General features: G+C 40.9%; 1 protein-coding gene across 3 annotated transcripts in view; it reads left to right on the plus strand.

Annotated features, from left to right (window-relative positions):
- Positions 1-1,633: 1,633 nt before the first annotated feature.
- LOC130167604 (interleukin-1 receptor accessory protein) overlaps positions 1,634-22,556 on the plus strand; it is a 35,697-nt gene continuing 14,774 nt past the window's right edge. Inside the window, exons 1-8 of one of the 3 annotated variants that reach the window (XM_056373956.1) lie at positions 1,634-2,789; positions 9,052-9,137; positions 14,296-14,361; positions 15,474-15,669; positions 17,365-17,448; positions 20,473-20,698; positions 20,791-20,959; positions 21,058-21,129. In XM_056373956.1, coding sequence (XP_056229931.1) covers positions 2,788-2,789; positions 9,052-9,137; positions 14,296-14,361; positions 15,474-15,669; positions 17,365-17,448; positions 20,473-20,698; positions 20,791-20,959; positions 21,058-21,129 — 901 coding nt within the window. In that variant the 5' untranslated portion in view covers positions 1,634-2,787. The remainder of the gene's footprint in view (positions 2,790-9,051; positions 9,138-14,295; positions 14,362-15,473; positions 15,670-17,364; positions 17,449-20,472; positions 20,699-20,790; positions 20,960-21,057; positions 21,130-22,556) is intronic. The other 2 variants (XM_056373955.1, XM_056373954.1) reach the window with 2 other exon arrangements.

Here is a 22,556-nt window from a genome sequence, read left to right on the forward strand (position 1 = left end):
ATATATATTTCACATTAAACAGTAAATATTGTTGTCATCCCTCAGGGAATTGAACACATCACCATGAAACCACGAAAAACAGCCCTAGACAAAGGTGTCCATATACTTTTGGCCATGAAATTTTGTTTGTGACTAGTTAAAATCAAAAATCAAAATGATTTAACTGAACAGGACACTTTGTTCTGTCTTCAGTTCTACACTGAGTTGTGTTACTGTTAAGAAACATGTCACCATAAAAACTATCAGGGACTGACTCCTCCTTGCTGTTACACACAGGCACCACCAGGAGGGGACATTACACCAGGAATGAGTTCTCAGCTCTGACAACTGTAACACAGAGCCCGTCTCTGTCTGCATCTAAATAATCTAATAATCCAGTAATTAGGTATCATATTATAACAGAGCAGGAGGTTCTGATTCCTGCAGTGGTTTTCATCTCTGTTCTGCCTTGTGGAGGGAGTATTCAGATTCTTTACAGTAAAAGTTCAAATATACTCAGTTACAAGTATAAGTCCTGCATGGAAAATGTTACTCAAATACAAGTATAAAAATATGATGATAACTTGTTTTAAAAGTAAAGATACCGTCAAAAGACAAATCTCATAATTATTCAAAACTAATTCAAATGAAAAGCAGCTGGAAACTATCATGAAATGATACATTCCAGCACTATAGATCAACTTCTTTCAGGATGAAACAGCTCAAGGTGAAACTGTGAAGAGGACTAGAAGTCATCTTACCACTAAAATTATAAAGTCAGCTCATGTCAGTGTGTTTTCTGGCTGCAACAGGTTTTGTGGTATAACCTGATTAAATTTTTATGTGTTGAGGAAGTTGCGTGTTTTGAAAAACGATAAAGGTTATACGTTAAAAAAAAACGCTCAGAGATTTATCAGATTTCCATGAGCTGCCAATGTGCTTATTACAGGTTGGTGAAGAATAAATCATCAAGAGAAAATTTGAGATAATGTTTGTTGTTTCGTTTTACTTTGTAAAACCTTAATTAAAAATTATGTAGAACTACATAAAGACCTGCAGCCCATAGTAGCAGTAGTAGTGGTAGTGGTGGCTGTGGTGGTGATAGTGGAGCACCAGCCTGCAGCAGTGGAAGGTCAGTACATTTACTCCAGTGTGGTACTGTAATTTGTACTTGAGAACTTCCAGTTAAGGCTACTTTATAATTCTACTCCACTACATTAAATATGTTACTTTTTACATGTATCTGATAGATTTAGTCACTTAAAAATATCTGGATGACCTCAGACATGAAGGCCTAATCCTAACCGCAGCAGTTCAAGTCCAACCCGTGGTCCATTGCTGCATATCATCTTCTCTCTCTCTCTCTCTCTCTCTCTTTGTCTCCCTCTCTCTTTGTCTCCCTCTCTCTCTCAGAATTACGGCAAAAAAAAAACTTAAAAAGAAAAAAGTGATGAACCTGCTGGGATATACTTGTTGTTCAATGCTTTTAACTTCAAAAGTCACAAAGCATTGAACAACAAGTCCCAGCCAGGTTCATCACTTTTTAGTGTCCCCTAGAAACACTTCCCTTGTGCTTTGTATATTTGCAGCATATGTGTTGTCAAACTGATGAACTGATGTTTTCTGGATTTGCAGCGTGTTTGTCTATTTGCATGTGTTGTCTTAAGTTGCAGTGTGTTGAGCTCTCAGGGCCACCGTACCTGACCCCTACGCTTGGAACCACTTGACTAGTAGTTAAAAGCAGCTCCACCTGGAGCTGCTGTATCAACAATCTGATGATTAGAAATCTTCTCCTGGTCTGTAACACCCTGCGGCTAAATATATGGGCTATTATCTTATATATTATCTATATATTACTTATTAAGTAGGCCTACATTCAGCTGATAATACTCAAGCAGGGTTTTCAACCCAGGACTGTGATGGAGTAACTTTACACTGTGTTGCTGATAGTAGTGGATCAGTGTGGCCTGGTGTCACAGTGACAGTGTGGGTCGTTACAGTTGAAGATGAGTCATGTGTGCGTGTCAGAGAAAGGGGGTGGGGTGGGGCTGTTGGGAAATAACCTTTATCCATGTCGCAACAGCAGCAGTAAGAAGGAGGAGGAGCGTCAACCGGAATAGCATGCACTCAGCTTTTACTTCCTATATGTACATGCCTACATACACAGACACATGCACATGCACACGCACATACATATACACACACCGCACACAGCTGCTTAAACTATTCTCTTTTTATCTACTTTTGACGCAGGTTATGATCCAACAAAAGCGCTTTTCTCTCACTCTAAACTTGAGTCCAGCTGTCAACGGCTGTGTGTGTGTTGGTGTGTGTGTGTGTGTGTGTGTGTCTCTGTTGTGGTTTCTGTTGTTAATGTAACTCCAACACTTCAATGTAGGCTACTCCTCACTTAATGTGTTAATTAGAGTCACGTTTGTCCGGAGTCATTAATTACCCGGACTGGCTCCTCAGCTGGAAGACTCCCGGGACGATCTGGATCCGGCGCGGTGCTGATATACAGCCGTGACCGAGCCCTGACGGAGCCGTTAATCATCACTGCTCCCGCTGCTGCGGTGCTCACCGAGGTGAGTGTGTGTGAGTCAGCAGCAGGACACTATCACCCCCGGACACACACACACAGTAAACACGTAAAGACCCGGGACACCCTCACAGTCCGGTCTTGTCCTGGATCCGTCCCGCCCATTTCCAGCTCTGCTCCGCCCGCGCGCCGGGACGCTTCGTGGTAGAACCACGATCGGTTCGACCCGACCGGACAGAGACCGAGGAGACCGTCCCAACCTGCTCATCATGTAAGTTCAGCTCCTGCTGTGTTTCAACGTGTAAACTCGTGTTTTCTCTGCGGAGTCTGGCACTTCCCCGTGCAGCTGCAGCAGCTGCTGCTGCTGCTGCTGCTGTTGTTGTTGTTGTTGTTGTTGTTGTTGTTGTAATAATGTGGATTAAAGACAGCTGAAGGCAGGTCTGTGGTTGTTTTACTGGAAGTCTCTCTGACTAACAGCACCACCCCACCACTGAACAACTACAGCGTGTTGTCCAGGGACAGACCCTCGTTTGCTGCTCACTCCTCTGACTGTGCTGCCGCGGTTTGTCGTTTAAAAATCTCTCAATTTGGGTGATATATATGGGTGAAACTCATCTGTTCATACAAGCTGAGAGAAAAGATCCGCCTTACCTCAACTACAACTTATGCAATTGTATTATTTCTGTAATCTCAAATACATGGACGGTAGCGCACAAGGAATGACAGGTATGAAGGCTGCGGTTTGTTCATAGGTGTAAGTGTGAGTTGCTCAATAATTCATGTGCCAAATTTCTCACAAGACTTTTAAGATTTGTAAACTTAATTTATAACAGGTTTTGTTTAAAAATATGTTAAGGATGATTTCACTGTGAAACTGACACTTTTTAAATCAGAGTCTGGGGTTAGAATTTCTGTCTGATAGCAGAGTCACTGCTCCTCATCAATCCGCTCTCATAATCTAATTATCGTCAGTCAGATCAGTTTGGGGACTTTTGCAGTGAAAAGCAGAAACTCAGCAGAACACTGCAGTTCACCAACCTCTTTATCCTCATCCTCATCCTCATCATCAGACATCTGCAGCTAATGAACGAATACAGGAGAGGACTAGATGTTTGATGGGGGACTGCAGCTACAGGTGGAGGTGGGGTGTAGTCTGTAAAAGTCACAGCAAGTCACAGTCACACTGGAATCTGTTATGAAGAATAAAAATGAATTCATCACACAGTGAAATATTCCCGTCAAAGGTCTTTGTAGTGAGCTGCCTCTTGTCTGATGCTGTAGAATTAAAAGAATATGTCATTGTCATCTTTAAACGTCCAGCTCTAATTTAAAACTGTTAACTGCAAAAATGTAGGCCTATCATCAACATCAGTGTTTAAGCAGTAAAACTCCACACTGTCAGATATTAATCCTACAATGAAGTATTAGGGCCACATTGAGGGGAAAAAAATAGATGAAATTTCAAGAATTAAGTTTTCATCGTAGGCTGCATGTTGTTTTAGAGGGGAAATATCAGAAGATTTAAAATGAAGAATGTGGAGCATCCTGTGGAGTTCTACATTAGCAGAGGTTTCACAAATAAGCAGATACTTCATCTATTGGCTGAGCATCAACATCGTCATCATCAGGACATTGAAAAGATTGTGAAGAAACTGAGTCTGTTCTATTGTTAGACAGACAAACAGCAGCTGCCGGAAGCAGCTCAGGCCGCACTGCCTGTCCTTTCACCTGTTTGATTGGTTGATATAATATTCCTAAAAAATATGCTTTTTCTCTAGAAATTTTACATAGTTAATTCTCATAATATAACAACTTTATACTTGTAAAATTATGACTTTCTTTCTTGAAATTTTACTATTTATTCTCAAAATTCCAACTTTATTCTCGAAATTTCAGATTTCTTTTTTTTCCCTAAATGTGGCCCTAATACTCTGTTGTAGAATCCAGCCTCCTGGTATCAGTCAGGTCTGTCCTACAGCTCAGTGCAGTCTGTCTCTATGCTGGTGTCCAGGGGAAGCTCCTGTTAGAAGGAGTAATATGTGATATAAAAGTCTTGCTGGGTGGTTTATGACACATGAGGAAATAAATATACTGACAACAAGTTTTTCACATCAGTGTAAAAGCAACAGTCGTGTCCACACGTGAAGACTGAAATAGTTTTTTCTCAGTTGTGATCTGGTTCATACTAAGCATAAAGAAATCCCCTCTTAATGAGCTGTCAGTGAAGTGATGGGGACAGAATCCACAGCCTTGTTCTTTGCAAACATTTATCTGAAGTCAGTACGAGGCTCCAGCAGTGTGAGATGGACACATTAAGAGGATGTGTGTCAGTTAGTGAATCTTCTTTGTGTTTCCCTGTCGAGCTGCAGAGGAAGGACAGAGACTAACACATGGATTTTCAACTAATAAGGATGTAACTTCAGTTTTCTATACAAAAAAATAAAGTAGAGAACAGAAATAAAATAACTTAATTTACACAAAAAAAGGACAGAGAATTCTATGTCTATCACTTCCACTGGACATTTGTTCTGAAGAGATATGTTAAAGCTCCATATTTTCCTCTTTTGTTTTATATATGTGGTTTTAAGAACCAAAAACCATCTCAGTGTAGTTCTACATCTCCTCTCTCAGGCTTCTCTCTGGAGCTCTAGTAACAACAGGTCGGTGAGCCAATCAGAAGAGAGGAGGCTCTGAGCCTCTCTTCTGATATAGCAGATTTCAGGAAAACACTCAGAGAAACCAAATCCTGCAGGGTTGGATGGTGGATCCAGGTGGGCGGGGTGTGGGCTGTGCCTGAGAGCGGTGACTGCTTTGTTGTGACATCACAACGTTTCAGAAGTATTACAGTATTAATATAGAACCTAGACCTACTAACCCTAACCCTTTATAATCAATCAATCATCACTTCATCTTCCAGTTAATATCTTGTTTATGGGTTAATTGTTAGGTCTTTATAAAAGTTGTCCATGACAGTGGACACACAATGTCCAAGGTGCTGTCTTCAGATGTATTTCTTGCCTGAATAAGATATTCAGTATGTTAGTGTAGAAAATAACCAGCCAACATCTTAAACTGATGCTGAAGTCAATTGTGCATAAAAATAACTTTTATGATTGATTGATTATCATAATGTTTGTAGATTAGTAAGCATTTTAGCTTTCCTTAATGACATCATCAGTGTCTCTGTCTGCTGTTACCTGCCCAGGCGACAGGAGTCAGTTCAGTTATCTGCTCTGTCAAGTTTATTCTCCAGGACAAACACGTCAGGGCTCAAACATCCACTGCAGTGATGACACACACTCTGTACTGCTCAGATAAACAGTTGCTGAAGCTGCGTGTGTGTGTGTTTGTCTGAAATCTACATGTTGAATTTCTAAACTAAATTAGCTGTAAAAAAAAAAAAATTAAAAAAAACCTAATGCCTGAGTTGACAACAAGTCAGAAGCTTGTTATTGTTGTTAGTAATACCAGCATAACAACACATTAAATGGTTACAGTATTAACATGTCCACAGGTAGAAAAACTCTGTGTATGACTGATTTAAAGACAGAAGTGCTAGTGAACAGTATTACCACAGCGTTCACTTTTTTTGATGTGCAGAGCGGCCATCTTGGATTGTTAGGTCATGTTGGTGAAGTTCTTCAAAATCCGACTTTAGATTTCCAACTGGACACTGGGAGTTTCCCACTTCCCAGTTCAAATGAAACCTGTGTACCTGTGACAAACCATAATACACTTTTAGAGAAACACACACACACACACACAAGCGATTTTCCATCTTTGGTTTTATTGAGCTCCATTTGGCATGAAGTGTGTGTGCGTGTGTGTGTGTGTGTGTGTGTGTGTGTGTGCGAGAGAGAGAGAGCGTGATGGATGGTGTTGTTGAGCAGCTCTTGCTCTGTATGTCCCTCCTGGGATCCACTAGCTCTGTCTGACCGTCCACCATGACACACTATCTCTCCCTCTGACTGACAGCCTCTATTTATCTCTTTCTCTCCTCCTCCTCCTCCTCCTCCCTCTCTCTGTTTCTCTAACATGCTGTTTTTGAAAGTAAGAAATTAGACATTTCTCTGCCTCTCATGTGTCCGAGCAGAACAAATATTCTCTAAGCCTGATTAGAATGTAGATACAGACTGATATCATGTACCATCTGCTGCTCAAGCTGGAATCAACCAAACCATGACTGTTATTAGAGTAACCATGGAGACAAAAGGCAAGTGTGATGCTCTCCATACAGTTGTTTATTATTGTAACCCTGACAGCCATGGTCCGGTGCTCCTGCCGCTGTAGGGGCACTTTTTCAGGAGACACTGCTATGGGTCGTATCAGCGGGTTGATGGTTGTTCAGGTTGGAGGACTGGGTGTCATTTCACCATATTGGTGCAGTGCATGAAACAGTGTTGTATGTTGAACAGTGTTTTTTGTGGGAGTATATAGTCATATGTTTTGGAGTTTATTCAAACTGCTTAAAACAATCTAAAAGCTTGTTGTCTTCATGTCAGAGTGTAATCAAGTGGAAAATAAACCAGATAAACTGCCTGAGATAGTTTAAACTGTGTTGAGTGGTGCGTCAGCTGAAGAGTGTGATAGCCCAGTGTCGACCTTTGAACCTGAGCGGTGGTACACAGTGTTCACATGGTTCATGTTTACCGTTCACCTACAGACATAGAAAAGTCCGCTGCACATGATCTGTACAGATGCAGGTGATCCACACAGCAATAGGCTGGACGTCACTATGGAAACTATTTGGCGGAGTACTATATTTGAGGTGTCACATGTAATTACTTGTGAAACTGGATTAGAAATAGAAATAGAAATTGGTAGAGTGCGTACCATTAACGCTTACTCCTTACCACAGCGGCCATGGGTTTGAATCCAACCTGTGGCCCTTTGCTGCATGTCATTCTCTCTCTCCCCAACTTTCCTGTCTCTCTTTCATTGTATCTAGAATAAAGGCATAAAAAGCCCCAAAAAATAGCTAAACAAAAAAAGAACACACTCTCACATCTTATCTCTGTCACACGGGTTGATTTTTACATGTGCAGATAAATGCAGTGAGTTCATAAGATGGAGGGATGGACAGAGGTAAAGGGAGGTAAAGGGAGGTGAAGGTCATTATCATCCATCCATCTCATCTCCCATAACCACCTGATTAGTCTCACCTCAGCTGCAGATTTATGGACAGGCAAGAGACTCTGACACATACAGACATGCCTGGGGAGGGAGGCAGGGAGGGAGAGGGTGGGGGTGGGGGAGTATACTTTCCTCACTGTTCTCTGGAAACAGTTGAGAAACTTCCCTTCCTCAATGAACGCAACATCTACATCAGTTTACAGAAGTTTTTCTTCTCCTCTCAGATCAGATTCAGATGTGGACACAGCTGCATTACATGAGTCAGAGCACAGAACCTCCTGCTCAAATGTGACTCCAATACAAGAGAATGTTTTTCAGTCAGATCTTTACCTGAGTTAAAGTACTGGAGTACTTGACTTAAAAAATAATGCAGTATTTGTTGTTTGTTGTTGTGTATTTTTCCACAGTGCTATACAGAACCTCATGACTCTGAAACACTGCACTGACTTACGTGTAGAACCTCCGTACCATAAAGCTGGTAGAATATGATACAAAGGATATAGAAATGTCCATAAAAACAACCGAATCAACAAAAGAAGCCATTGTCATTTTCATATTTCTTTTTTTAGTCAGTGATGAGGTCTGGTCGTGGTAAACACAGCAAACATTCAAACTAAATGAATCTTTCTTTAAAGCTTCAAACACAGAGCTCAGACCTCAGATGGTGAAGAATCTTCTGCCTCATCTTTATCTAACGTCGCCATCATTAGGACCCTGACAGGTTCAAACATGACTGACAGTGGAGGAGTTGTGATTCTCTATGATCAACACAGCCTATGGTCTATCACACTTTTCAAAATAAAAGAAAATCCACTCACTGTCTAAAAGCTGCTTCAAAGTAAGAGTCCTTCATAGAAATGTAGTGGCGTCAAAAGTACAATGTTTGTCTTTTAAGTGTAGAGGAGTAAAAGTCAGAAGTTTACAAAAAAAATAATACTCAAAGTACAGATACTGAAGAATATACTCAAATACTGAATGTAATCTACTCAAAATGTAATCTAGTCTTGGCAGCAATGTGTTAATTAAGTTTAAAATAAAAAATTCAGGGCTTCATTTACTTTTGTTGTTCCACAGTTGTGTATGAAGTGTGTCATATACATAGAATAACAGAAAGATGTTTTTTGTATAAACTTCTCTCTGCTGGTGTTTGGTGCATCATCTACTTGAAGTACAGTAGAAATAGAAGAGTGCATGAGTAGATGACTTACAGTATATGATATATGATAAATATGTTCACAGAGTTACTCAATGCGAAGAACACCTGTGCTTCTGCTCCTATTTATTTATATGACACTTTCTCTCAGTGTTTTAAAGTAGAACCTGACTGATTTATCATGAGTGATAAAACATAAACAATAGGATTAAGAGTGTACATTAAAGGTCTCTCTATCCGTCTGCAGGGCGGTCTTCATCTCCACCCTCCTCTTACTCTTCGTCGTGGCAGTCGGGATTATACCAACTCTCAGCCAGTCCAGTTACCAGACAGGTAAGAAACAGCTGTGACAGCAGAGGACACAAATCAATGACAGCAGTGGGAGTTTATACTTTTCATCAGCTCCTGTATCAGGCGCACACTAATACACATCACTGTGAAAATGTAAATGACTAGAAAACATTAGAAAACCAGCACACAGATCCATCCGAGTGAGGGTTTGTTTTTATAGGTAAAGGGAATTAAAAATGATAAATATGATGCAATTGCTCTGTTTTCATACAGTCCACAGTGTTAAAGCCTCTCAGGTCCTTTTTTTCCCCTCAGAGTTTTTTTTGTTCATCTTCGTGCAACTCTGCAAAACTGGGGTTAATTAAAGGCAAAGCTCCTGCCCCAAGAGACAGTGAATGGATGGTTCCGGAGAGAAGAGGGTCATTTGTAAGACTGTCTGAGTGTGGAGGCGAGGAGGGGGGAGGGGGGTTTGGAGGTGAGGTGGGGGTGGACAGCGGGAGGTCGGCATGGAGGAGGATGGATGGATGAGAAGCGAGGGGATGAGCGGATGCTGCAGGGGTGAGATGGATAGAGCTGAAGGGATGAGGGTGAATGAAATGAGATGAAATTTAAATGAATCCTTGGGGAAACTGGTCATTACATCAACAAACTGCAGCACTACATACTGTACATATAAATACGTGTAATGCCCCATCACTTCTCAGCTGTTTGACCATCAAGAAGTGATAAAAACACACCCAAGATTAATACAAGACATGTAATCCTATCTAGAAAAAAACATAATAGATAGATAAACCATAAAAAGATGCAGCTGCTAGTGGATAATGTAACCACTTACGGTAAATGTCACTCTTGGATTTTGTTCTTCTGATAAGATTCTGATAAGTAAGATTTTTTAAGTCTGGTCCAGGAGCACCACTGGCACCATGTGACCATCTGTTTCCTGCCATTTACAGTCCAATGAACTGCCCCCTCTTTCCTTTTAGTCAGGTTTGTGTATATTGAGGTATGACTTAGACTAGCCAGGACCCTGTCTCAACATCCAGCCTACCACAGCTTTACGAAGCAGCAGAAGAGGAACTTGACTGGGCACTGAGTTCAGTAGGATCAGGAAACAATGACTGACGACAAACAAAACCTTGTCCATCAAGTTCGTTTCAACGAATACTACAAAGACGGTGGGGAAGATGGAGATTTTTTACCCTTGTGGTTCTGGATAAACTCATTTAGAAATGTCATAGGACCAAATGATTTATTTCACTCCTTGCTTTCATATTGAACATCACAAAAAGGGTCCACCTTCCTTCCTTGCATCATATGGCAAACCCAATAATGCCCATTACTCATAACCAGTATGTTACACAATTATTAGGATAATGTTTTCATTATTGTAATGACCTCTTGTTTCCAGTAAAAATCATTCATCATATACAAAGTATATTCTGATAATACAAAACTGTCTCACCCACCTCAGTGTTTAATATATTCTTCTGTATCTGCAGAAAATTATAAAACATTTTCACATCTGGCACAAGACACAATATTTTCACTTACACTCTGTTTTTACTGTCTGCATTTAATATCCAACACACTCCTGTTGTCTTTATATGCAGCAGAGCAGAGCGAAGCTAAAACCTGCAAGATAATAAAAGACCTATAGCAGCATGTTGCAGATGGATGGATAATGTGTGTGTGTTGGGAGGTACAGGGGTGGTAGTGGTGGATGGAGGGATGAGGCAGGAGATATTACTGTAGATGGATGGATGGATAGTGAGGGAGGAGGAGAAGGAGGTGGATGGATGTTGGGGAGGGTGTTAATAGAAAGACTAATACTCTGGCCGGGGAAAACTGACAGGTCAATTACTAAACACACACACACACACACACACACACACACACAGTCAATCTCTGTACAGGTGTAGAGAGTCTCCATTAATCCAGCGTTCAGTGTTCAAGATCCTGAGAACCAGCGGTACTGAAATGGTTCTACACTTCAGTTTCTCAAACTGAGGCTCTGGACTCAGAACAGGCCACTGATCCTCAGTTCAGTTCACTTTTTGCTGCTGCTACAAGGAACTAATGAATTTCAACTTCCTTTTTACAAGTGCATGTTCTTCTGCTTGTCTATTTAGAGACATCTGTGGAAATACTTTAAACTCTTTTTCTTGTTTTTATGACTTTTCAACAGTTTTGCTTGGAGTTGTCTTCATAGTTAGTATTTTCATCATGGATTTATTTCCCAATTATGTCATCAATCATTTAGTCCATAAAATGTTGATATTAATAAAAATTTACATCACAATTTTCTTTTTTTTTTTTTAGTATATTTTTTGGGGCTTTTTATGCCTTTAATGGACAGTATAGTGGAGAGTGACAGGAAACAGGGAGGCAGAGAGAGGGGGAATGACATGCAGCGAAAGGCCGTCCGATGCGGGATTCGAACCGGGGCCGACAGCAGCGAGGACTGTAGCCTCTACACATGGGGCGCCTGCTTAGACCACTACGCTACACGACGCCCCTACATCACAATTTTCAAAGCGATATCTTCATATTTCATGTTTTGTCAAACCAGTAATCCAAAATCGAAGCATATTTCATCAAATAACAAATACAGTTGTACACAAGAGTTGCAAAAGCTGTTACAAAGTAATGTGCCCAACTTTTGTACATACCAATATTACTGTTTTAATTACTGTACTATTTTTAAGTTCATGAAATAAAAAGAAATAGTCAATTAAAAAAAGCCATTGAAATCATTTTCACTGTCAGTTTCAATGGGTGTTATGTTTACCTCTTTTCACTGAAATTAAATGACAAATGTTTTCAAAATTTTGATTGAAAACAACAGAAATAATTAATTGATTTTGAAAATAGTTGGAAATGAATTTGCCCTCAATTAAATAAAGGATTATTTAACTAACAGTTATTGCACTACAGGCAGTGTTAACCTGCGAACCTTATAAAAAACAACATGAAGCCATAGAACTGTTAATTTAGAACTAGTATTCTATTAGTGTTTTCCTTTGGGATTCTTGTAATCCTTTAATGAATTCCAGGAGTTGATGTCATACATGGCAGTCCATACAGGGTTCTGTAGGTGCTTGAAGTGGTGCCGGTGTTCCAAGTTCTTGAGGAGGTTCTAAAAGGTACCTTTTGGCTTCAAGGATCTTTGTGGAGTGGTTGAATGGGTTTTAGTGATCCCAGAGTTCATACCCCTGAGGAGATTCCAGAGGATCTTCATGAGGAAAACTTATTAAACAGTGTTTTAAGTTGTTTTGTGGGGGTTCTAAAGGACTTTTGTGTTTCAGGGGTTCAAGTAATCTCTCAAATTCTTGGTATTCAATTCAATTCAATTCTATTATATAGAATTATTATAGAGAGAAACCCATCAGTTCCCACAAAGAACAGCACTTGGTGACAGGGGGAGGAAAAGGTCTAAAGTGCTTTATAGTCCCTGAAGTTCTTGGTATCTAGTTTCTTTAAGAGATTTGGTGTTTGGATCTGGTGGTCCTTAAAGAAGGTTGAAGACTTGTCAAAGGGCTCTTGAGGTGGCCCTCGCTTGAAGTAATATCAATGATCGTTAAGGTTCTGTCATCTCGTCTTTTGAGGTTTTTAAAGGCACTTATTGGTTTTAGGGTGCTAGGGTAGGGGGCAATCACTATCGGACACTTATACTAAATCATCAGTCTGATGAGATTATGATTTGTGGTCTAATTTAGGTGTTAGAGTCTATAGTGTTGAAACGTTGGAGGAGGCCTGTCTGTGAAAAACTCATTAGTCATCACTATTATTATCACGTACTGAACAGTCATCCTCTTTATCCTACATTTAATTAACTCATCCATTATAAATGAGGACTTAAAGGCCCGGAGGAGCATGTCTGTGATTTGATTGATTGATTGATTGAGTGATGACTGAAGACTTGAGTCAGTGTGGAAATCATTAGTCAATTAAATCAATTGGCAGGAAATTACTAGCTAAGCTAATTTTGATGATTCATTGATTACAATGTGAGGACTTGTAGTTTCTCTTTTTAATATAGTTGTTCCTGAAACCTTCCCTCTGGACAATTATTGTGAAGTGTAGAATGGCCATAAATACTAGTATTAGTAGTACTAATATTAGTAGCATTAGTAGTCATTACAGACAGGAATCTGGAATCAAACCAGGGACGTTGTGGGTAAATCATATCACTGCTATGCAGATGATTCTCAGTTGTACCTCAAAAAGTTGCAAAATTGTCTATTTTACAAAATTGTTAAATGCAGTTAAATTTGAATGACTGATCATTTTCTACAGCTCATTGCTGTTACTAACAAAAAGTCCTTATCTTCGCCCGGTTGGCTTTGTCTCCAGTGTGAAGGAAAGCCTTTGTTCCCTCTTATCATCTGTAAAATCCATACTGACAAATCCCGGTCTTCCTATGCACTTGGCACTGACTTTATTATTTAAATAACTCCCTCTTCACCTGTGTTAGAGACTCTTCACTGGGTTATTTACAGGCCTCCAAAATGCCTCTAGAAATCTTTGGACCATATCTTCAAAGAGGTCTCATAAGTCAGGTTTTTTTATATGTCAGGCTATGTTTGCTCTTTGAAAGTAGGAGTTAGAGGCAGTTTCAAGGTCCTTTTTAGTTAGGGTAAGAGAATGGTGTTAACTGTCGTGGGCTCAGTAGATTTATGATGACAGCCAGATACCCACTGCAGGGCCTAGTGACAGGACAAAACACCATGTAAACAGGAATGCTTGGCTTCCAGAGAAATCTTTGGCACAATTCACTGACTCCCTATGAAATCTAGTAGGTCTCTGAGGTCTGATCAGGGTTTTTCGGTGGTTTCTTGCTCCACACGTCTGACAGACATCAGGAGACTGAGTATTGAATGCCTCCATTTGGACATCAGATCTGCAACAATTAGAGATGGGCCCACTTGTTTATTTAACGTTGTCCTCGTTTAGATTTATTTACTTAAGTTAATTAATTACTGTCATAGTCTGTCTGTATTTTATGTTTTGCTGTTTGTCTTTGTGTTTTATTGTGAAGCAGCATCTGTCATCTGGTCCTGAACAGTTATAGACAGATGTTACTTTCACTGCATTTTAAAAACAGTTTAAAATCAGAGGTCCAAAATGAATCTGTTCAGATTAATGCAGCAAACATCATCATGAGAAATGATAAATCAGATATTTGCTTCTGTTTCAGAGATTTCCCATCCTGACAAAAATACATCACTGAGTGCTGGACTATTTTCAGCAGGAGGGTCAGAGGGTAAGAAATCTGTCTTCTGTCCAAAAATATCAGCAGTCTGCTTACATCTGTCTCACTCTGCACGTCTGTTTTGTTGTTTCCTATCAGATGTCTCTCATTTTGCCCAGGAGTGTATTCTACATTTAACAAATAAAAGCAGCAGAAACAGTTTAACCTGTGATAAAGCTCGTCCTCTCTGACTGACATTGTTTTTGGTGAGCAGCTCAGATGAGTTATAGTGTTGTAATGGAGCAGCTTCCTTCTCTGCTTTAATCCTTTAATGAGATGGAAGTGTAACAGCATCGTTCGTTTAACAAAGACAAACAACAACATCCACTGAGCTCTGTTTGATCCTCACATAAAAACTCAAAATCAGAGCCAGACCACCAGCCTGGACCCAGAGAGAGGTCCCTCTGCTTCTCCTTCAGCTCTGTCAGTGAAAAATTATGAAGTTATTAAAGGGACATTCAGACACAATTCACTAGTGAAAAACAACATTTTTGACCATGGATATGGTCTATAGACTGCACTATTGTAAGACTATTGTACCTCACAGTGGAACAAGGTAGTTTATATTGTACAATCACACTTACACTAATGTGGACAGAGCAGCCATGGGAGACTCTTAATGGATGACCTTTTCCTGCCACCTGGTTAATATTTGTTTAAAATTTCTGCATTTATCAGAAGCCATAATTTTAACACTTTTAATGAACCTTGCTTTTGTCATGTGCAGATATATGCTTTGATCCCTTTCCTTTAGTCTTTTTAGTTTCCTTTCCCTCCCCCTCCCCCCCCCCCCCCCCCCCCCCTTTGTGGTTAGGGGTTAGGTTGTGAACAACTGGGAGCAGCACTTTCACCCAGGTATCAGCTCAGGACGTCTCTAATCAGAACCACATGGACACATTAGGTTTCCATAACATTTACTGTGCACATTCACAGAGGATGAAGCTTTTTGTTTTTGAAGCTGAAAACACTTTGTGAACACGACATACTGACTGTCTGCAGGAAACAGGAAGTCTGGTTTAAATCTACTAACACTTCCTCTGGTTTGTTTAAGTCATATTTCTCGACAAACAGCCTTAGGTGGATTTTTAATTAAAAATTTCTCTCTCTCCCTCTCTCTCTCTCAGAGCCCATGTGTTATGACTGGGGGGAATTCAATGAGGAGGCGGTCTCAGTCCTGGAGGGGCAGGCTGGTTGGCTCTCCTGTCCTCTTTTCTCTCATCCCTCTGTCTACAACTACACATCCACCCAGAGTGCCGGACACAACCTCTTCTGGTACCGCCTCCCTGAGGGTCACGACCTGGAGCAGCCAATTACATACAGGTAAAACTGCGGGAAGTTCTACCAGCTGCTTTCAGACATCGTCTTATTTTTCTTTCTACCAGTGTAAAGAGTACTATTCCTCAGCTGCTGGACCACACCCCACGAGGGTAGTGATGGGTGGAGATGGAGCTGTCAATCAAACTTTATTTATTAATACAGTTTAAAGTGCTTTACATATGACTGACAAGCTGATAATAAGTGTAAATGTAAACAGTAATAATTAATAATTTAATACTACTACTACTACTACTACTAATAATAATAATAATAATAATAATGCGCAACACAAGAAATAAAATAAATGAAAAAGATTTAAAAAACATAAAATAGGTAAAAGACAACACATAGATGGAGGACCACAGCAATGCTGACAGTTAGCCAGCTAGTGTTAGCAACATTTGCTGAACACATTCATAATAAGGATAATAATAATGTAATAACAGGAAGTTAACTAACGTTATCATGTCTACTGTAGCCATCACTAATAAAAACAGACATGTAACATCATGAACCATCAGGTTTCTGACACATGGGGGAGAAGAAAAAACAGTTCTGAGACCAGCTAGACCCTTTAGCAGCTCATAGGGTTCTCCTCTCAATAAAACAGACCAGTACTGGCCCCACAGTCAAACTGGGAGAGAAATTGAGATCGCGGTCGCACCAAAGACACTGACTGAGCTGGCAACTACTTCAAAAATTTTGTGGATGTTTTTTGTCATTCTGCCGGCTGACCAGGATTTGAGCCAATAGTTCTTGGTCTATTCCACCTGTGCTCAGGTCTTATCTCTTTCCTTGTCTGAGGCCGGTTTAGATGAAAACGTGGTTTCTTCTTCAGTGGAGGAAATTCTGGAAGATCACTCTCACCTGAACTCTGCATTGTGTCACCTCACCTGTGAGAGCAGCCTGTGTGTTTATAAACGTGGGGAGGACCAACGGTTTAACGGGGGACTTACATGCACTAACATTCACATGCTACTGGACCGTCTACCAAAACACAGAACAGAGAAACGGATTACAGCACACACAGAGGGGGTGTGGCTTCAATCTCTGCTCAGGGCGCCACTATATCTTTACATAGAAAAAAGTTGTTTGCTGCTGTAGTATTGTTTAAAATCTCATTTACAGAACCTTTAAACAAGATTAATTATGGCCGGGAAATAAAAGTCAGACTAAAGAAGAAAGTTTACGTTTAAGGATCTCTCAATCATTTTACAACAGTTTCACATCTTTTGTCTCATATCTTTTCTTCTCATCAATTACAAGAACAGTGTTTTGTCTGGTGTCCCGGGGTGTGGTTGTAGTTCTCTTGTCTGCAGTGATATACCTGTAAGTATGAACTGCAGCACAGGTGCATTGTCAGACTGAATGTTTCACTTTATATGTCCTGATTCAGAATCAGCTGCAGATAAGAAGAAGTTCAACCTGAGGAGAGTTTAATGATTGACAGCTGTGTGTGTGTGCGTGTGTGTGTGTGTGTGTGTGTGTGAGACTAAATTAGACACTTTGAAAGTAACTGAAGGATGAAGTGCTCTCTAACGATTTCCCTTCCAGGGAGGATGTATGGTGTTGTGGAGGCGAGCAGCTCGATTAGCGTCACTGAAGACATTAGATTTTGTTCTAATGTCGTTGTAATTGAATTGTATCTGATTTACGTTCGTTCAGGCTCTAATGAATTATGATGACTCTCCTCTGCAGCTTGCGGCTCAGTAAGGACAGAGAGAGGCTGTGGCTGCAGCCCGCCATGGCCGAGGACACCGGACTGTACATCTGTATGCTACGGTGAGAGACTGCAGTTCCTCAAATCACCACATTCTGTATTTTTGTATGTCCTCCGAATTACTGAATTTATAGTTTTATTAGCAAATAGTTATGGATTACATGTTTTCTTCAGTGTAGGAACTCCAAAGAGTCCCCTTCAGAGGAGACCAGGATCAGGACTGTAGTCAGAAACTCAAAATTAAATTCAAAGCTCTGATAAAATGAATCATCCTTAGAAATGCGATGAAATGAGTCTTCAGAAAGAAAATTCTGATGTTGAAGGTCATCAGGTGAATCTAACATCAGCAGCTCAGAGGTCCGACCTTCAGATCCTCCAGATAAAACCTGCTGCTCTCTCAGTTTCGATCCTCCGACTCTTAATCAGCTAAAGTGGCTCTGAGAGCGTCTTAAAGATCTGCCACTGCTCAGCTCAGAATTACAGAAATGGAGCTTTAGGTCTCAGATGTGACCCGTCAGCTGGCCAGGGTCCAGACCTGCATGTGACACTCAACAGGATCAGTTCATTTCCTAAGAGAGGGTCTGCAGTTCACTCAGCTGAGAGGATGAGGCAAGGTGAGGAGGGTGGGGGTTGACTTCAGGTCCAGTCAAAACTTAATCACTCCAAATGTTCTGGTCTGTGCAGGATTCTGATTGGACCTGATTCAACATAAACAACACATGCTGCCTCTTTACTCATCAAATCAGAATGAGAATTATTGACCTGTGTTTACAGAGAGTGTGTGTGTGTCAGTCAAACTGCAGAGACAAAAGTGTGTGATGAGCATCATGTGACAAGTGTAGGATCTTTAGCATCAGCTGCGCAGTCTGTTATATAGTAGGGCTGCAACCAAGGATTATTTTTATTATCAATCTGCCAATTATTTAATTAATTAATTGATTAGTCTATAAAATCTAAAAAAAAACCCCCAAAAAACAGTAAAAACAAATTCCCACACCACAAAGTTACGATGTATAAATGCTTGTTGAGAAGCTGGAACCAGCACGTTTGGCATTTTTGGCTGACTGATGGACTGACTGATAAATTGAGTGAGTGATGGAGTTACACCATTGGTTGTTGCTTTTTCAATAAGACTAGGTCAGAACCCAGTATCTGTCTGGACCCCATTGTAGACTATATCTATCTACTATCTACTAGTATCAGCTGATTTCAGCTCTTTATCAGTATTTTAATACAGCAGAATATATACAGTATGTTAGTAGCAGTAGTAGACAGTTGCTGTTTGATGTGTTTGTCTGGAGAAGCTCAGTAGTTATTTTCCTCGTTCACCAGTCTTGCTCATGTTACCAGTAGTCATGGTTCAGGTTAAAGGTTTTTTGGGGTGTCCCAGTGCAATAGCATGTGATCTGTCCATGGCACGACTGAAATACAACTGCAAAAGGCAAAGTGAACCTGGAGCGCTTTGTTCTCACAATGTACAGGTGAAACAAACCTGCAACATGGACTTGAGACCCCCTCTCTCAACGGTGGAATTATGATCACTCAGTCACTCAATCACTCAGTCAGCGACATTTGTGAGTATAGGGCTGGCCCCACTGTTGCGGTCCAGCCAAAAATTATTTAGTGAAAACGAGCAGTGCTGCCGTCCTGACCTCATGTAGGAAGTATGACTACGAGAGGTCAGTGATAACAGGGGTACAAAACTAGACCAAATTTAACTGTCCCCAGAAGGAGGAGTATACACTTGAAAAGAATACGTCTGGATGTCCCTGTTATGGGTATAGAGCCAGAGTTTTTTCATCTTGACTCCAGAGAGCTGGAGAGTCCAACATACACTGGTACACAGACGCACACACACACAGTTTGTATAGACAAACCTGAGAGTGGTGTGATTGAAATTCTTGTGAGCTGAAGAAAAATGATGACCAGAAGTTCAGATGTCTCAGACAAGTATTTGTTGATAGCTGACGCACCATGAAGAAAGTGATGAGCAGTACAATTACAGCAGGTCAACCACAGTAGTGCCACAGCAAGTTCTGAAGGTGTCTGGTCTGACAGTGGCTACATATTCCCAGGTCCGCACCTTGCTCCAAATAAGGTTCATTCAAAACCTTGTGTGTAAAGGTGGTATTGGACACATGCTCTACTTAATATCACATGTGTCTTGTCCTTTCCTTTACTTAGCTCATCCTCGGTGAGTAACTATAACTGTAACTGTAACTGGATTTTGGCAGTATTCTCTAAGTTTATGCTTTTCCTTGGTTACCAAGCAACGGAGGATAAAAGTGTGTCCAGATGTCCACTGTCATAAGGGTGTCTAAATGGTTATCCATTGTATAAGACAGTGAAAGTTAATGTCAACATGTTACCGCCAGCAGTGAGATACGTTTAACATCACTGGCCTCAGACTGGAAGCTTCTAATCAACTGAGAGGAGGAAGTCTCAAAGACATCGGTCACACACATACATACACACACACATAGGCACGTGTGCAAACACACACACACACACACACACACGTCAATCAGCATTTAGTGGTAGATGGAGATAAGTCTTTGCCAGGAAGTACATTACTGCTCCAGCTGAGAGTCACCACAGTGCATGCTCCTCTGATGTTCAGTGGTAGAAGATGTGGAACACAAAGTAATACTCTGACTTCACTTTACTGACATTAAACTATTACTGCTGCTCATAACAGTGCTACAGCATCACTGCACACGGAAGATCTGAGTGATCTGCCCACTTTGATCTAGTTTGATCTTCCTGTGTGGTCAGTTGTTACATCACGCTTCCTCTCTCTTTGAAGGAACACACTCACTCACCTACACAAAAAGACTGTTCTCAGAGTGAAGACAGACGTCTGTCCCCAAAAACAAGCCTTGCACTCACAGAAGGCGTGACCTGGTTTCGTGGTTTTTTGTTGTCCTAGATTTTTTCTTCAGTCTCATTTTGTATTTTCTCTGCACTGCTTTGTCAAAATAAAGTCAAAAGTCCCAGAGGGCATTGCTGTAAGAACCGTCCAATCAGAAGAAGACAGAGGGTGAGTTGTGTTTGGTCTGTTGACGTCTCCTGTCTCTGTCTTGCAGTAACAAGTCGTCCTGCAGTAAGATCGCCATGCGTCTGAAGGTGCTGCGGCTTGACGAGGTGGTCCGTGAACCCGACTGCCAGCCTCCGGTTGTTGTGGCACCCACTCATTTGGTCATCCCGTTGCAGGAGGAGAAGACCCTGGAATGTCCCAACCTACAGGATGCAACCAAGATGGCCGATGGTCCTACAACTGTCACTTGGTACCATGTGAGAGTAGAGCACATGGTAATACATCCATCCGTCTGTCTGTCTGTCTGTGTTTCTGTATCCCTGTCTGACCTGTCTTCCTCTCTGACCTGTCTCTCTGTTTGTCTTAGAAGTGTTACCAATATCCGTTCTGGAACAGTGAACGGCAGCAGAAGGGAGCCAGTCTTCAGTTCTACGTCATGTATTTAGAATACCAGGGTTTATATGTGTGTACAGTCACCTACCTGAGGAGAGGCCGAGCACTCAACTTCACCAGGAGCATCAACGTCACTGCAGTCAGTAAGACAGCCACACCACCACCCACAGTACCACCTCCACCTCTACTACTACTGTACAGACAGTAGAGATTATGACTGTGCTCTGCTTTACTCTTTCAGATCCGTCCAATCTACCCAAAGAACCCAGCATCCTCCACCCGACTAAAGACCAGGTCTTCACTGTCAAAAAGGGTAGGTCAGCTACCACTGCACCAACTGTCAGACAATGAAACAGTTGGAATTGAGCCTTTTGTAATCCCAGTCAATTTCAGTACTAGACCAGAGACCAAGACACCACCCAGTAGTGATTTAGGAATACCCACCATGACTGAAAACTAGTGTATGCACGTCCCAACCTTATACACACCGCCAAAATAAAATACCTCTGTGTTTGCCTTCATTTCTCCAAAATGGAGCAACACTGTTCAAACTGTCTCAGAATACCATACCTTTAATTAACCAGGTACAAACGTTACTGGATGAACCTCATACAAGTTTTCTTTCAGGTTGTTTAACATTTTGATTGGCTGCTCACTTGCGTCCCACTTGACTGTGTCATGCGTTATCGGGACCCTGTGCTGTATGGATATGAGGCTGCAGACGCATCGATCAGTGCAGATGACAGTCAGAGGTTGTTGTTGAAGGATGCGGTTGTCACGGTGATGGAGTGTTACAGCAGAACTGGTCACTGCGGTAATTTGCCATCGATCAGAAACGATCAGTGAAACAGGAAAGAAAAACTGTAACACAGCATAGATAGCTTCCAGGGTAGAGTGTTGATACTGCAGAGATCATAAAATAACTAAATACATCCATGTTCTCACCTGATGCTGTAGAACATAACAGACTCGACCCCTCTCAACAGAGCAAAATAAAAGACATCATTCAGTCGTTAACTGAGTCCGTTAATCTTCAGGAAATCACAGAATGATTTAATTTTTGATTTTTGAATCACATTTTGCTGGTAATTCTTTTGTAGTGTTACTTGTGTAAACATTTGAATACAGGACTTTAACCTGTGATGGAATATTTTTCACAGGGTGGTATTACTGCTGTTCATACCCAAAGGGTCCGACTACTTCCTCCACCACTGGCCCTCCTGGTCATTCTTTATATTCGGTTTTGAAAAGTTCATTCATCTGTTCAATCCTCGTTTGCTTGACCTCTGCGATACAGAGTCTTTGTCCTAAGACAGACCAGGTTCAGGACCATCACAAATGTACTGGATTAAAAACTGTATTCTAGGAGGCTCCATGTTTAGAGTATGGTGAGCTGCAGCACTCTTCACTCCTGTGTGGTTTCCAGCACATGGAGACGTGAGTTCCTTTAGAAAGGTTTACGTGTGGAGGTTTACACAGAATCTTTCAAACGGGAAAACATAAAGAAAATACAGCATCTCAATCTGAAGCTACAAACTTCAACTCACATGCCATAAAAACATGAAAAAATAAACATAAACCAACAATAAACATAAGCCAAGAAGCAAACAGACTGTATACATACTACAGATGTTGTGGTAAACAGCTGGATCCGTCATTGCCCTCTGTTGGGCAGGTTTGTAACATAATTGGACTTAATTAGAACAAATGGAGCATGACTAAAGTTCTGTAACATATTCA

This window comes from Seriola aureovittata, chromosome 4 (assembly GCF_021018895.1).
Source record: "Seriola aureovittata isolate HTS-2021-v1 ecotype China chromosome 4, ASM2101889v1, whole genome shotgun sequence".
Classification (NCBI taxonomy): domain Eukaryota; kingdom Metazoa; phylum Chordata; class Actinopteri; order Carangiformes; family Carangidae; genus Seriola; species Seriola aureovittata.